At 45.1% G+C, this 17,282-nt stretch overlaps 1 protein-coding gene across 6 annotated transcripts in view; it reads left to right on the forward strand.

The window, feature by feature from the left end:
- Positions 1–17,282, forward strand: part of CCDC150 (coiled-coil domain containing 150) — a 389,117-nt gene that overhangs the window by 287,900 nt on the left and 83,935 nt on the right. For 5 of the 6 annotated variants that reach the window (XM_063916595.1, XM_063916594.1, XM_063916598.1 and 2 more), the window contains 3 exons: positions 7,250–7,419; positions 7,499–7,622; positions 7,944–8,135. In XM_063916595.1, the coding sequence (XP_063772665.1) occupies positions 7,250–7,419; positions 7,499–7,622; positions 7,944–8,135 (486 nt within the window). The remainder of the gene's footprint in view (positions 1–7,249; positions 7,420–7,498; positions 7,623–7,943; positions 8,136–17,282) is intronic. The other variant, XM_063916599.1, reaches the window with a different exon arrangement.

Raw genomic sequence — 17,282 nt, forward strand, 5'->3', positions numbered from 1 at the left:
CACTTGTCTGTGTTGAAGCGCATTCTCCATTTGGCTGCCCATGCTTCTAATTTAACTAAGTCGTTCTGAAGAGACTCGGCATCCTCCTCTGTATTTATAGCCTTACACAATTTGGTATCATCTGCAAAAATTGACACCATGCTCTCTAGACCTTCTGTTAGGTCGTTAATGAAAATATTGAACAATAGCGGTCCTAATACTGAGCCTTGCGGCACACCACTTAGCACTTCAGTCCAAGTTGAAAAAGATCCATTAGCCACAACGCGCTGCTCCCTATTATCTAACCAGTTTTTGACCCAAGTGCATATTGTGCTTCCTAGCCCTGATTCTTGTAGCTTGTAGATAAGTCTCATGTGTGGTACAGTATCGAACGCTTTGGCAAAGTCTAAAAAGATTACATCCACGTCTTTACCCTGATCTAGGTTTGCGCTTACTGTTTCATAAAAGCCAAGTAAGTTGGTTTGACAGGATCTGTCCTTCATAAACCCATGTTGATTCCTTTTAATGACCTTATTGGTTTCAAGGAACTTCTGAATACTATCTCTTAGAATACCTTCCAATACTTTCCCCACTATAGATGTAAGACTAACTGGTCTATAATTACCTTGTTCAGCTTAACTTCCCTTTTTGAATATAGGCACTACTTCCGCTATACGCCAGTCTTTGGGAACCATACCTGATATAACTGAATCCTTAAAGATCAAAGATAGCGGTTTTGCCAGTTCAGAGTGAAGCTCCATTAGAACCCTTGGATGAATGCCATCGGGCCCTGGTGATTTATTAATCTTTAAATGTTTTAATCGGTCACAGACTACTTCCTCGCTTAAATAAGTACCTATCAGTGTCATATTCTCATTATTGAGATTGTGTGTCAGTCCCTGAATTGGGTCCTCTCTAGTGAATACTGTTGAAAAAAACTCATTTAGTGTGTCCGCTATGTCATTATCATTTTTGCTTAAGACTCCCAACTTGTCTTTTAAAGGGCCTATACTCTCCTTCTTTAATCTCTTGCTATTAATGTATTTAAAGATTTTTTTGGGATACGCTTTGCTTTCCTTTGCTACTAGTTTTTCAGTTTCTACTTTAGCCGCTCTTATTTCCTTTTTGCAAATTTTGTTACATTCCTTATAGTGCTGAAATGACTCTGCTTCCCCATCAGATTTGTATTTTTTAAATGCTCGCCTTTTCTTGCCCATAAGTTCCTTAATCTTTTTGTTAAGCCACATCGGTTTATGATTTTTATTCCTTTTTTTGCTACTCATAGGAATACATTTGAGTGTATTTTTAGCTAGCAGGAATTTTAGTACCTCCCATTTCTCCGTAGTATTTTTTCCTAAAAACAAACCTTCCCATTCAATATCCCTGAAAAATACTCTCATCTTTTCAAAATTTGCTTTGCTAAAGTTTTAAGTCCTAGTTGAGCCAGTATAGGGCTGTTTATAGAAACTGATATTGAATGTGACCATATTGTGGTCGCTGTTTCCTATGGGTTCCCCTACTATAATACCTGATACCAAATCCCCATTGTTTGTTAATACCAGGTCTAAGATTGCAGATATGTTTTTATAATTACTCCCTTAAATACATTTACTTCAAATTTATATAGCAAACAAATGTATCCGATTTCACACAGCTCTATAATGACTAATAACCTATAATTTAAATGCTATGATTCAGATTGGATAGCTGATATAAATATACACATAATTACAATAATATTATATATATGTATCATTTACTGGCCTCCTATGAGACACCTTACCTCTTCACTGCCTCTAATTTGCATATCAAAGATATTTGCTGTTCACTACTAAAAAAAAAAAAAAAGTAGATACACAGGTTAATTTGCATTTCAGTGGCTAATCTCCACAAGTCTAGGAAGAAAAAAAAGAGAAAAAAACCCAAAACTCTTTTTTTTTTTTTTTTCACAGACAAGAAGGAAAAAAAAAACATTCACTTATCTCACCATTTACTCTCACTAGGCCCAATTGAAAATATTTGTAATTGACTATGGCATGGGCTAAATAAATTCATTGGTAACTCATAAATGGTGCTGAATGTGACAAAGGAAACTGATTGTTCTGAGCACACTGAAAATCAGCTATTTAGAAAGTGACCTTCCTAAATTGGCCACTGCTCCTCCCCCTTCCACATCCATGAGGTTTACACAAGATGGTGGACAGGCCATGTGGCTAGGCCAAAATGGAGGACAAACCATGCGGCTCCTTTGTCACAAAGAAATCACACTCCACACAGGCACCAAGGTTACTTTAGGCCTGAGTTTTTAAAAAAAATATACAAAATTTCTCAGCATGCTAACACAGCTATATCATGGCTATGTAGCAACTTTTAAATCTGCTTAACAGATAAACAATCCAATCTGAATCAAACACAATATGACTTATTTGAACTTTGTTTTGCAACAAAAATACGCTGTAGCATCTTAAATATTTTGAGAAACACATTGTCCCTTGAATTTCATATCAGCGACTTACTGGTAACACAACAGAACACACGGATGTGATGTGTCAGTGTCACGATGCGTCCACCGTTAGCTGATCGACCACAGCGTCACGTTTGTAATATACAGTGCACCATTAAGAACGTGATATCCCGGACGAGCGCCCATCTGTAAATGCCAAATTGCTTTCTAACAAATATTTAAAATGCCCGCTCTAATATATACTGCGGACGCCAGGCGCATCTTATTACCATATACGATAAAAGTGCGCTGTACGTCGCAAAACACATCCCTTAAGAGAAAACAATACACCCACACATTGTCTGAGTTCCAAAGCTCATTGATGTATATATTTGTTATTAAAAGGATATGTATTCAATATATCACAATGTACAGTATATATATATATATATATATAGTTACATGGTTACAATTTATACAGTAAGCAGTTAATACAAACTAAATCAAATACATACAGTTACAGGCCAGCGATACAATTACCATATTTTGCTCAATGCTTTCTACGCTCAAGTTCCTACATCTTTAGCTCTCAACTCCAGCTAACAGAAGCAAAATATTACCAACACTCCATCTCGCTCAGGACCCAGGGGAAAAAGGACAGAGACTTCTGTGTGTCTCATCAGCAATGTACTATGTAGTTTGGGGGAGTGCACAGACTAGTCAAGGGGAGGGAACTTTCTCATTCATGATGAGTCACTGGTCAATTCATATGCAAACGAGGTTCAGCCTTGATGGACAAATTACAGGAGATAGCCACTGGTCAAGCATGCTGTCTTCCAGGAAATCCATTGTTCTAATAAGAGTGACTTTAGCTTTCGTACATTTAATCATATCTACTTGTTGCAATGAGCTACAACTTAATAACAGGCATGAAATTGATATACACATTAATCTGGTTGCTTTAATACCAAACACGACATGTCTATCTTGCTTTGTTCCAATAATACACATACATGACGTTACTCCATTAAATACATTTAAAACATTATGATGTCTGGCGCTTGATATGTTCAAATTATGTGCTGTATGAAATATGTGTAGAATCTATCTCTGTGGCATGTCTGTGTAAATGCGTAGGGTAGTGTATATTGCTGTGCTCGCTGCGCGTATTTGCAAGCATAGCGACTCGTGTGGAGTCTGTATGTTCTCTCTATGTAATATTTTTGACTTTGACAGTTCCTAGCGACGATTCCATTTGCACAGCCGATCGCAAGGAGATTGACAGGAAGAGGGCGTTTATTGGTGTCAACTGACCGTTTTCTGGGAGTGGTAGGGAAAACGCAGGTGTGACAGGGCATTTACAGGGCGGGTATCTGACATCAATTCCGGGACCTCCGACGCTGGAATCAACTCACAGGATAAGTAACTACAGGGCTGGTCTTGTTTTTGCTGCACATGCGATCACACACTTGCAAAGAGAAAATACACTCCCTCTTGGGCGGTGACTATGCATTTGCACGGCTGCTAAAAGTAGCTAGCGAGCGAACAACTCAGAATGAGGGCCTATGCCTTAGTTGCACACCACTGTTTGCATAACTTTTTGTGAGGGGACTGCCTTGGATTTCTGTACCATGTCTTCGAAGAGCAAAGCTCCTAGGGAGGTTGGCGCTTCGGTGTTGCATAACTGCAGGGATTGTACCACTGTACTTTCTCCCCAGGCTATTGTCTCTAGTGCAGAATATCAAGGAGGCAGACACCTGTCTTGGTGAGGCAGCAATAGACACTGGTAACCTAACCTCGAAATTGTTGGTTTCTTCCATGTCAGCTGGGAGAGCCTTCTGGCTTTATTCCTGGGGCTTTGACACAGACTCTAAAAAGGCCCTTGAGGCTCTGCCTTATTTAAAGGATTTTCTCTTTGGTCCAGAATTGAACCAGATTGTGGCCATGGTGGCAGCATCCAAGACGGCCTTCCTCCTTCTTCGGTAGCCCCTAGATCGCATACGTGTAATTTTTACTCCTTTTGTCTGCAGGAGAAAATCAGAGGCCAGCCTTTTTCTGGGTTCCAGGGTTCCTCATCCAATGGCTCCATGCCCCGACGTAAACAGTCCTGGTCTACCAGACACCCTGCCACAAGCTATCTGACAAGCTGTCAGCATGATGGGGTGGGCCTCAACCTGGGGGAGGCCATTGTGTTTTTCTCCGAAACCTAGATGAAGACCATGTCGGACACCTGGGTACGAGGTGTAGTCTTCCAAGGCTATGCTTTAACCTTTCGGGAGTTTCCTCTGACCCAGTTTTTTTCCCACAGACCTTCTAATAGATCCAGGAAAAGCAGTATCACTACCTCTAGCTTGCAAAGTAATTATTCCAGTTCCCCTGTCTCAGAGAGGCTCAGGTTTCTATGCTAACCTTGTCTTGGTACAGAAGACGGAAGGGCCCTACACATTAGGCGATCCAACGCCCGATACCGCAGACGGGCCACCCGACGGCGGCTTGGAGGTGAAGTGGGGTGTGAAGTTTCTTCACTCCCCCTCCCCGTCACCCGTCTCCATATGCGTGCATGCTGATATGGGCGAGATTGTCCATATTGGCCTGCATGCACAAGCGACCTGGCACCAACGATGAACGAGCACAGGGCCGTTCATCTTGGGGCCTACACACTGACCGATATGAACGAGTTCTCGTTCATTAATGAACGAGGTCGTTCATATCGATCAGTGAAATCGCTAAGTGTGTAGGGCCTAGAACAGTTCATTTCGACCAATCCTTAACCTGAAAGCACTCAACAAGTACTTGAGAGTCTCCAAGTTCCATATGGAGCCTCTACATTCCATCTTACTGACTCTGGAGCCGGGGATTTCATGGTCTCTTTGGCTCTCTAGTCTCCACCTTCAACATGGTGGTTTGTGCTCAATTTCACTCCCAGCCACTTCAGTTGGAAGTTCTGGCCGAGTGGAACAAATCCCATCTGCAGCTCAAGATACAAACAATCATCTTTTCTCGGGAGGTCTGACACTCCCTCTTGTGGTGGCTCCAGGGGTCCCATTTAGACAAGGGCCATCCCTTTTGGATTCAGGGATTGGTTTGCCTCACCATTGACGCAAGTCTTTGCGGGTGGGGGGCAATAATGTGTCAACAGACATAAACCATCAGTATGGCAGTAGTGGCGTCTTGAAGGAGGTCAGTTGCATTCTCAATTGGGCAGAGCGCCATCTTCCAGGGCTTAGTAATCGGATCTCCTAGGCCTCTCCATTGAAGCTCCAATGCTTATTCCTCTACTGTAAGATCATCTGTCTCAGGGCCAGTGCTTCCATCCGGACCTATACCTTCTCGCTTTAATGGGGTGGCTCGTGAGATATCCATCCTAAGGGCTTAATGCCTGTAAACCACCTTCTTCCAGGATTTATCTCCAGGTTTGGTGGACTTACGTCACCTGGTGTTTGGCTAGAGCATGGGTCTTCAACCTGCGGCCCTTCAGCTGCTGTGAACTACACATCCCAACATGTCCTGCCTCCATTTTAGCATGCCTTAATAGCAAAACTATTGCACGGCATACTGGGATGTGTAGTTCCACACAGCTGGAGGGCCACAGGTTGAAGACCCATGGGCAAGAGATTTTAACACCAGATCGTTTTGACTCTCGGGAGTTTTTTCCTTTCTGCAGACGGGTGTGGATTTAGGTCTTCTTCTTTGAAGATGTAGGTTTCAGCCCTTCTAGAGACAGATTGCGCTGTTGCCTAATGTACAGACTTTCCCACAGGGTGTCCTCCACGTGCAGCTCCTGTTTGTTCCCTTGGAGTATCCATAGAACTTGATTTAGATTTTTAGGGCTCTTCAGTCGTCACCTTTAAGCCATTGTACACTGTGGCCATTTGTTAGCTTACTTGGAAGATTGTCTTCCTGCTTGCCATAGCGTCGGCCCAGCGGGTGTCGGACTTGAGCACATTGTCTTGTTGCTCTCCATTTCTGTTCTTTCACTCCAACCAGTCTGTTCTTCGGACACAATTAAGCTATTTCCCTAAGGTAGTTTCTCGGTTTTAGATCAACCAAGAGATAGTAGTCACTGCCTTTTAAGCCTCCTTGGATGTGGTGCGGGCTCTATGTAGATTGAACAAGGTATCTCCATAAGACAGCGTCGTCTTTTGTCTTTTATGACTTTTAGAAACGGGGCTGGCCGGTTACTAAGCAGACTTTGGCCAGTTGGCTCAGTTTGACTATCAAGGTCGATGGAAACTTCTTGGGCAGCTTGACGTGGTGCTCTGCGGAGTAGATTTCTAAAGCGGCCATATGGTCCTCTGCCCATACTCAAATTCTACTCCTTTGACACCTCCTCTGCAAGAGGCGGCTTTTGTGCGAAGGGTTCCCAGCACAGCTCAGAAGCGTCTCCTCCCTCGGTGAATAGCTTTGGGATGTCTCAACATAAAGCCTGTGTCACTTATGGAAAGAAAAAGAGATTTGTGTCCTTGCCTGTTAAATCCTTTTCTTCAAATCTATAGGGGACAAAGGGCGCCCACCGTGAGGCACTTCCCTTGTAGGGTTTTGCTCTGCTTTCAGTCTGTGTGTTTGGTCCTTAGTGTATGCTGGTCTTCCTTCTCCTTCTTCTTACTCCTGCATTGGATTTGCTAACTTAACTGACTGCCTATGGCTGGGGGTGGGGTATAGGAGATAAGGAGCCTGGGCTGCTGGGAAAGAAATGTTAACTATTTGGAGCCCAGATTTCTCCCCACAGCCTACACACAGTATAAAACATGTGTTCCCTATGAATTCAAAGAAAAAGATTAAACAGGTAAGAACATTAAATACATTTTCTCTTTCTCTTATAAACAGATAAATCTACTTCAGAGGTCCATGGAAGTTGCTCACCAAGATAACCAGAAGCTGGCATGTGCATTGGAAAAGGCTCTTCAGATAAATACTGCTTTACAGAATGATATGGGTGAACTAGCAAAGGAGGTGCAAAACAAAGTGGCCGAGGAAAAGCAGCTACTTATGATCAGGTAAAATCTTTGAGCTGTTGGCAGAATCTCACACAGACTACAAGATCACACTGAGTATTCATATGAGTAATGTTTGCAGGGCACAGGCTGAAGAAGATATCAGGATAAAGGCACAGCTATCAGAAGAGCATCTTGCGTCTCTAACAAAACACCAGTTACAATGTAGTGAAGCAAAGAAAGCTGCACAAAAGGAGGTGGCAGAGGTACATAGCTTATTATAACACAATTTTCCTGTTCCAGGAATATTTTTGTGTTTTTATAAAGACAATATGCATACCCTATAATCTTTTTTTTTTTTTTCTTTTTTTTTTGCCATTTCCATGTCAAGGAGTTAGACTGTTAAAGGACAGAATAAGAAATCAGATTGAAAAGTATGGCACATTAATTGGTAGATAAACTGATAGCTGGATTCATTGTTACCATTCTACATGTAACAGGACTGCACCACAATTGTTGCAGTTATTATTTGTAATTATCAATAAATGATCTAATCTTTTGCTTCCATCCTGTCCTATTCTATACAGCTGAAGAAAGCATTAGCATGTGCTAGTGTAAAGTCAGCTGCGATCTCAAGAGCAAACAGAGAGCTGAGAAGCAGAGAATCACTGCTAGAGAAGGAGACTTTGCATCAAAAAGACCTGATATGTGGGTTTAAAACACAGCTCAGATCTTGCATACAGAACAAAGAGACCAAAAAACAAGCTGAAAGAACACAGGCATGTCACTTACCTTTAAATAAACATTAAAAAAAGATACTCCATTGCAGAATTTTTCTCAAAGGTGTCATTGAGGGATTGGGTGTAGGGCCTTTCTCCAGGAGGTTAGAAAGTGTGAGGTGATCAACAGTTAGCCGCCCACAGGTAATACAAAAATGACTTAATCTCGTGTCCATCTCATAAACCCTCCACATGGCTACATCTCCTCATTATTAGCTGTTACATTGCAAGTGCCTTGGTATCGACTGAAATATTCACCTTTGTCTCACCAAGGAACCAATCTTAACATGCGCAAATGTCCACATTGTAAAGAAATTGTCGCTTCTGCCATTCCTGCCCTCCAGATACTGATTCGTTTTTTACTGCTTTTTTCCTCAATACCTGAGGTCCTTGTTTACAGTAGATTGCCACTCTCTTCTTTTACTTGTTAAACAGTCTTCAGTAACACTTTTGTTCAGCATACATCACAGAAACTGACCTCTGTAATGTAGCCAGTAACATCTTTGCAGCAAACTCAAAAGATGAATCTTTCTTCTTTAAACACTCCCATTTCTACAAAGAAACCGGTCTCTCTTTTTCCTGTATAATAATAGTAATACAGATGTGTCCACTTACACCTATCCACAATTGCGCTATATAGCGTTGATTAGCATGCCACTGACTTTGCGACTTAGCCATGCCAAACACTAATACTCGGTACCCAGTATACTCTAATCACAGTAAGACACCATGCACCGTTGTGCTTAATCTGTGACTTTATACAAATTCCTTTGTAAGAAAATATACTAATCCTAAGCACCTAGTGTACTGTGGGCTATTCAGAGGTGAACGTGGACACAGCCGCAACTGTGTCTATTGGCAGTCGGCTGTCTGCAAATTAATCCAGCTATCAAGCTCCTCCCTGGTGTACATCCATGCATATGACTGTGCAAGGCCTGAGATGCCCACTGAGCGTCTGTACACCGTAATACCGCATGCTGCATCTTTAGATGCCACCGTCAGTCGCAACTTGCACCTGTCCTATGGCAGGTGGTGATTTGCCGTCTGAGTATGGTCTCCAGAGTAAACTATTGCGCACCTGTGTACACAAACATTTCAGTGACCTGCCTGTGACACTCCCACAGCACACCCAGAAGACAGTCCATCTGTGTGTCTGTTTAGTCACCGACCAGGAATGACAAGACATCTCTGTTACCGTGCATCTCAATCGCAACTGCGCCTTTGTGCTTACACACTGTGCAAAGCATGCGCCGTAGGAGTTGTTAGGAACTCGCGTAGTAGCAGAACGTCGTTCAACTTCGTGAACAGTGGCATTATGTACTACTCCCAATCAGGCTCTATATGCAAACTAAGACACACTGAGGAAAAAGAGCACATCACAGGAATCATGCCAGGCGTCGCATGAGGACACATCCATAATACCGATAATAACATGAGCTAATCTGTGACCCATCCCAATTCTCTCTTTTACATAAGGGCTGAATTAACGAGTTTTAAAATTGCGTATGATATATGGTGCTCCAGCCAATCAGCTCCGAATTCTTCTATGTTTGAAAAATGACAGTTGGGAGATATTGGTTGGAGCACCATTTATCGTATGCAATGAATTTTAAAACTTGTTGCGTATGATAACTGGCTGAAGGCAAGGAGTAAGACTTTTGTACGGTCTGAATTCTTCCATCCATACATAATTGGATGTAGAAAAAAAAAATTATATTTATTTATTATATTGATTTATATCTCATTGTATGTTTAATATACAAGTTACATTCACACCCTTTTTGTAATTATATATAGAATACACTTCATTGTTTGTATGTTATTCATCCATTAAATATGATGTTTGCTAGTTGACTGTGTTTGGTAATATATACCAACTCTTATTCTAGTCCTTACTTTCACTTAGAAGTAACTCAGCCATCAAGATGCAAAACCATGTTGTGCTGAAGGGGTCTAATTTAAGATGTGGGGACAGATTTAAAGTTGTGATGGGGGCGTATCCTAGCTCAAATCTAAGTTGCATAGTAAGCTGCTGATTATTTGTTTGCTACATTGAAAAGCAGGCTGTATTTGTATTCCTCTTATGGGGACACTGGAGACATCGGGGTTTAGTTTGTGCTGGGAGGAGCCAGGGCACTTTCAAAATTTTCTAACTCTGGCTCCTTCCCTTTATTAAGATTGATTGCTGTACTATTCAGTTTTTCTCTAGCATCCATAAGGGATATTGGGGACACATTAGTACGATGGGGTATTGACGGGGTCCAAAGGAACTTTAAATTTCTTCACTGGGTAAGCTGGCTCCTCCTCTCTATGTCCCCTCCCACAGGCAGTTTAGATAAAGTGCCCTCAGGAGAGGATGCACATCTCTGCAGCTCCAGAGAGTTTTCTTCAATTTCTTTTGAACTTTTATTATTTTCGGTATGCTGTTTGGTCAACAGCATACCTGCACCGTGGGAGTTAGGGGTGGGATGGTCACCGGCCTTGTGAGGTTCAGAGCCGCTTCTCCGCTGCAGGACCACTGTACTGAGAGGATGTGTGTTCAGCGGGGCACTGCGCCTTGGCTGTCGCAATCGCAGCATGCCGCACACCCCTATCAATGCCTGAAGGTGTTGTCTGTGGTGAGTACAAACCGGGGCCCCCCGGTTCAAAGTGCGACTGAACGCGGGCGCGTCATACGGATCCCTCCTGGGGGGGACCTGCAAGAGCCCCCGTGTAGACTAGCTTCAGATAGCTTAAACTAGCACTTGTGTGATGTTTTAAGCCTAACAATAGACATTGCCAGTATAAATAATCACTGTACCTCCGGCGCCATTAGAGGGGGCGGAGCTACCTCAGAGTGGGACCAGAGGCATTTTGGAGCCTTCCTCTGCTTAATGTAGCAGCAGCCAACGCACACAGCGCTTCCTGCCTCACAGGACACCTTAGAAAACTGGTACAGGGTGTAGCAAATGGGGAGAGCCGCTATTGTACAAGACCTGTGTCCTCTACAGGACAGGAATTATTAGTGTTTACTGTGATATATTTAGCTGTCAGCCTCTCTGGGGCTGTGCAGCTTAGGGGTGTGCTAGTGTCTTCTCTGCGTGTCTCTTCTCACATGCAGTAAGGGCAGGCTTGAAAAGTATTACTGTCTGTGTATGTTTATGTCATTGTGCTTACTGTAAACATGGGTAAACACAAGCTGTGCAGTGTATGCCGCACCAGATTCTCTCCATTATCATCTGATTCTGTTTCATGTGAACAATGCAGCCAATATTCACAGATCAGTGAAGGGGCTGGGGGAGAGGGTCCAGAACCCTCCTGGCTAGGATCTCTTAAAACTATGATGTCTGATATGTCATCATAGCTCACTGCTAATGTTCAGAAAACTCAGCTACTACAACAAGCTGTTACAGACTTAGCTGCTAGGGCAGATGTTACACTGCCCCCCCTTCCCCCCTCTCATGCAGGACCACAGAAGCATGCTTTACCTGCTCTACTCTCTGATTCAGATGAGGATATACAGGAGGATGGGGAGGACTTGGATCCCTTTAGTGGGGATTCCGATTCTGCTCAGTGTATTGAACCCCTAATTCTGACTATACGGGACGTGTTAAAGCTCCCTCTAGAGGACGCTGCGTCACAGCAGTCATTTTTCTTTACACAAAACAAGCCTAATGTCACTTTCCCTGAGTCTACAGTTAGATGACCTATTCAAGTTGGCCTGGAAAAATCCAGACAAAAACTTCCAAGTGTCAAAAAAGTTTTTGCGCACTTTCCCATTTGCTCCTGAAGATAGAAAATTTTGTGAGGAACCCCCGGGAGTTGATGTATCAGTCTCTCGACTGTCCAAAAAGGTTGTGCTGCCTGCCCCGGCCTCCTTTACCATAAAGGATCCTGGGGACAGAAAAATAGAGGCTACACTCAAATATATTTACATGGCAGCAGGTGTATCGCAAAGGCCAGTCATTGCGGGTTGCTGGATGACCCATGCCATTCATTTGTAGGCTACTCAAATTCAGCTATGCCTCTGGTCACTGAGATGGGCAATATTAATGCTAGGACTTCTGCCATGGCAGTGTCAGCGCACAGGGCTTTGTGGTTGCGTCTGTGGGTAGCGGACGCAGAGTCAAAGCGCAATGTGGAATCCCTCCCCTTTTCTGGGGAATGGCTGTTTGGGGTTGAGTTGTATACATGGATTTCCAAAGTCACTGCTGGGAAATCCACGTTTCTCCCCTCTGGGGCACCGCCGGCGAGACGCTCCTACCCGGGCCCATCTGTTCAAACCTTTCGGTCTAACCGATTTCGATCTAGGGCCAGAGGTGCCTCCAATGTGGTTATAGGCACCAGAGGTAAGACAAGAAAGCCTGCAAACACTGGTTCTCAGGAACTGTCCACTAGTTCTGCTTCCACTATGGCCTCAGCATGACAGTGCCTACCCCGAGGGGATCTCGAGGTGGGAGCTCGACTGCGTCACTTCAGCCGAGTCTGGGAGGTTTCCTGCCAGGAAACCTGGGTCAGGGATCTCATTTCTAAGGGCTACAAGCTGGAGTTCGACGGTGCTCCTCCCCAACGATTTTTCAAATCAAGCTTACCAGCTTTGGAGGTTACGCAGGTTACGTTACGACAGGCCATTCAAAAGTTGGTCCAGTCCCACGTCATTGTCCCAGTACCAATACCACAACGAGGCAAGGGTTATTACTCCAACCTGTTTGTGGTACCGAAGCCGGACGGTTCAGTAAGACCCGTTTTGAATCTAAAGTCCTTGAATCCATACTTGAAGGTGATCAAATTCAAAATGGAACCCTTGCGAGCAGTGATTGCAGGCCTGGAAGAACAGGAATTCATGGTTTCCTTGGATATCAAGGACTCCTATCCATATTCCAATTTGGCCACCTCATCAGGCTTATCTGAGGTTTGCCCTACTGGACGATCACTAACAGTTCCAGGCACTGCCCTTCGGCCTGTCCACAGCTCCGAGGGTATTCACAAAGGTGATGGGTTAGATGATGTTCCAGCTCCGGGTCCAGGGTGTCAATGTTGTCCCTTACCTGGACGATCCAGGGAGCTTTTATTGTTCCATATCGACCGCACTAGACCAATGTCTGTCGCACCATGGGTGGATCCTCAATTTACAGAAGTTCCACCTGGATCCAACTCAGTGGCTCCTGTTTCTGGGGATGTTGCTGGATACTATGGCCCAGAAAGTGTTCCTAACGGAGGACAAAGCAAGAACACTTCAGGAGATGGTCTGCATGGTGCTCCGACCTACTTGAGTGTCCATACATCTTTGCATAAGATTGTTGGGAAAAATGGTAGCCTCCTACGAGGCGATCCAATATGGGAGGTTCCATGCCAGAACATTTTAGTTGGATCTCCTGAGCAAGTAGTCCGGATCACGTTTACAGATGCACCGGATGATTCGGCTGTCCCCTCAGGCCAGGATTTCCCTCCTGTGGGGGCTGCAGTCCTCCAAACTACTGGAAATCAGGATTGGACCCTCCTCACGACGGATGCGAGGATGGAGTGCTGTAACCCAAGGGGCACAGTTCCAGGGCAGGTGGTCAGCCCTCGAAGCCCTCCTTCCGATCAACATTCTGTAACTTCGGGCGATTTACAATTATCTGCTTAGTGCTCTCCTCTGCTCACGAATAATGTGATCCAGGTTCAGTCGGACAACGCCACAGCGGTGGCGTACATCAGTCGGCAAGGAAGGACAAAAAGCAGAGCCTGCATACGAGAAGTGTCAAAGATACTCCTCTGGGCGGAAAGAAATACAATAGCAATGTCATCAATCTTCATTCCGGGTGGGGACAACTGGGAAGTGGACTTCCTAAGTCATCACGATCTCCACCCGGGAGAGTGGGGACTCCACTATTAGGTGTTCCAGCAAATCATCCACCGGTGGGGCTGCCCACAGATTGACATGATGGCTTCTCGACTCAACAAGAAGCTTCCCTGGTATTGCTCACGAACCAGGGATCCTCAGGCGAGGGCAGTGGATGCACTGACGTCGCCTTATCGGCTGGTCTACCAAGGAGTCCAGGCAATTCTGATTGCCCTGGATTGGCCTCGGAGGGTGTGGTACGGGGATCTTCTGGACATGTCCGTCGAAGACCTTTGGCCACTACCACTAAGAAGCGATCTTCTTCAACAAGGGCTGTTCGTCTACCCGGACTTACAGCGATTTCGTTTGATGGCATGGAGGTTGAGCAGAACATCCTAACTAACAAGGGCCTTTCCAAGAAGGTCATTGCTACCATGGTTCAGGCCAGGAAACCTGTGACGTCAAAACACTATCATCATATCTGGAGAAGATCTGTCTCTCGGTGCGAGGAACACACGTATCCGCCTGCGGAGTTCCACTTGGGACGTTTCCTGCAAGCTGGCGTGGATAAGGGCTGACGTCTGGGTTCCATTAAGGTCCAGATTTCAGCTCTCTCAATTTTCTTCCAGAAGAAATTGGCAGTGTTGCCAGAAGTTCAGACCTTCTTACAAGGGGTACTTCACATATAACCTCCTTTTGTGCCGCCTACGGCACCCTGGGATTTGAATGTAGTGTTGGAATTTCTACAGTCCTCCTGGTGTGAACCACTGATGACTGTAGAAGACAAGTACCTCACGTGGAAAACGGTGATGGTATTGTCCCTGTCTTCTGCTCGGCATGTCTCAGAATTGGGGGCCTTATCGTGTAAAAGTTCCTACCTGGTCTTTTACGAGGACAGAGCGGAGCTCAGGACTAGACAGCCGTTCCTGCCGAAGGTCGTCTCTGCGTTCCACTTGAATCAACCTATTGTGGTTCCGTAAAGTTCTGGCACTTCTGCTCCTCTGGAGGCATTGGATGCTGTGCGAGCCTTGAAGATTTATGTCAAGCGTACAGCTCGGATCAGAAAGACGGATTCTTTGTTCTTGCTCTATGATGCACAAAAAAAGGGTTGGCCTGCTTCGAAGCAGTCCATTGCTCGTTGGCTTAGGCTTACTATCTAACAGGCCTATGTGTCGGCAGCCTTACCTGTTCCTAAGTCTCTGAAGGCCCACTCTACATGATCAGTGGGCTCTTCCTGGGTGGCTGCCCGTGGAATCTCGGTCTTGCAATTATGCCAAGGTGCTACCTGGTCGGGGAAGAACACCTTTGTGAAGTTTTACAAGTTTAATACCCTGGCCAAAGAGGATTCCCAGTGTGGGCAGGCGGTGCTGCAGCAGTCTCTGCACATTCCCGCCCATTCTGGAAGCTTTGGGACGTCCCCATCGTACTAATGCGTCCCCAATATCCCTTATGGATGCTAGAGAAAATAGGATTTTAATACCTACTGGTAAATCCTTTTCTCGTAGTCCATAAGGGATATTGGGCTCCTGCCTCAGTGTGTTGACTTTTCTTCATGTTGTCTCTTATTTGGTTACCTGTTCAGCTGTTGCTGTTGATGTTCCCAGCCGTTGCTGGTTGTTTTATGTTCGTTGTGTGCCGGTATATAAATCTCACCACTCTTTGTTATCATGTTTCCTTCTCATATATGTCCTTTCTCCTTCGGGCACTGTTTTACCTATAACTGCCTGTGGGAAGGGGCATAGAGGGGAGGAGCCAGCACACCCAGTGAAGAAATTTAAAGTGCACTGGCTCCTTTGGACCCCGTCTATATCCCATCGTACGAATGTGTCCCCAATATCCCTTATGGACTAGGAGAAAAGGATTTACCGGTAGGTATTAAAATCCTATTTCTCATACGTCCTAGAGGATGCTGGGGTCACATCAAGAACCATGGGGTATAGATGGGATCCGCAGGAGACATGGGCACTTTAAGACTTTCAAAGGGTGTGAACTGGCTCCTCCCTCTATGCCCCTCCTCCAGACTCCAGTTTAGAATTGTGCCCAGTGAGACTGGATGCACTCTGAGGAGCTCTACTGAGTTTCTCTGAAAAGACTTATGTTAGGTTTTTTATTTTCAGGGAGAACTGCTGGCAACAGACTCCCTGCTTCGTGGGACTTAGGGGAGAGAAGTCAGACCTACTTCTGTGAGTTTAAAGGCTCTGCTTCTTTGGCTACAGGACACCATTATATCCTGAGGGTCTGATCGCTAGGTACGCCTAGATGCTCGTTCCCAGAGCCGGCCGTCACACCCCTTGCAGAGCCAGAAGTCAGAAGACAGGTGAGTAAAAGAAGCAAAGAAGACTTCAGTGACGGCTTCTGAGGTACCGCACAGCGATCGCACACTGTGCGCCATGCTCCCACACACAGTGGCACTACAGGGTGCAGGGCGTGGGGGGGCGCCCTGGGCAGCATATAGACCTCCATATGAGACTGGCAACAGGGGACATAGTGCCAGGGCACTGTCCTAGCCCCCGCCAGTATAAAGATTTGTTTAAAAATAGCGGGACTGAAACGCGCCATTACGGGGCCGGAGCTTAGCCCTCACAGCTCACACAGCCCAGCGCCATTTTCTCTACACAGGCTGCAGAGACGCTGTTCCTTCCTCTCACTGCTAAACAAGTATCAGGGTGCAAAACGGTGGGGGGCACAGTTATTTTGGTGCAGTATAAGTTTATTATAAAAGCGCTGCAGGTCTGGGACATTCTGTAGTGTTTCAGAACCGGGATTGAGCGCTGGGGTGTGGGCTGGCAAACTCCCTCTGTGTCTCTCTGACAGGCCTTACTGTGGGTCTGGCCCCTATTTGCCCAGTGTGTCTGTGGGTGTTTGGTACACGTGTGTCGGCATGTCTGAGGCTGAGTGCTCTTTCCAGGAGGAGACTGTATTAGGGACACAATCGGCTGTGGGAGTGACCCTGTCTGCACCGCCGACCCCTGATTGGGTAAATGTGTTGAAGCTTTGAATGCTAATGTGGCTATGATAAATAAGAGATTGGATAAATCTGAATCTCAGAACCAGGCATGGAAGAAATCTGTGGAGGATTTGTTGTTACAAGTCCAGACCCCTCGGGGTCACAAAAACGTTAATTTGCCCAGCTGGCAGACACGGCTACCGACACGGACACTGACTCCAGTGTCGACTATAGTGATGCCAGATTAGATCCAAAACTGGCAAAGAGCATTCAGTACATGATTGTGGCGATCTGCGTGGGTGAGTAGTGCTATCGAAAAATGGGCAGATAACTTGTCATCTGATATAGATACCCTGGATAGGGATAGCATTCTTTTGACACTAGGTTATATCAGGGA

Source organism: Pseudophryne corroboree, chromosome 4, assembly GCF_028390025.1.
Source record: "Pseudophryne corroboree isolate aPseCor3 chromosome 4, aPseCor3.hap2, whole genome shotgun sequence".
NCBI classification, from domain to species: Eukaryota; Metazoa; Chordata; class Amphibia; order Anura; family Myobatrachidae; genus Pseudophryne; species Pseudophryne corroboree.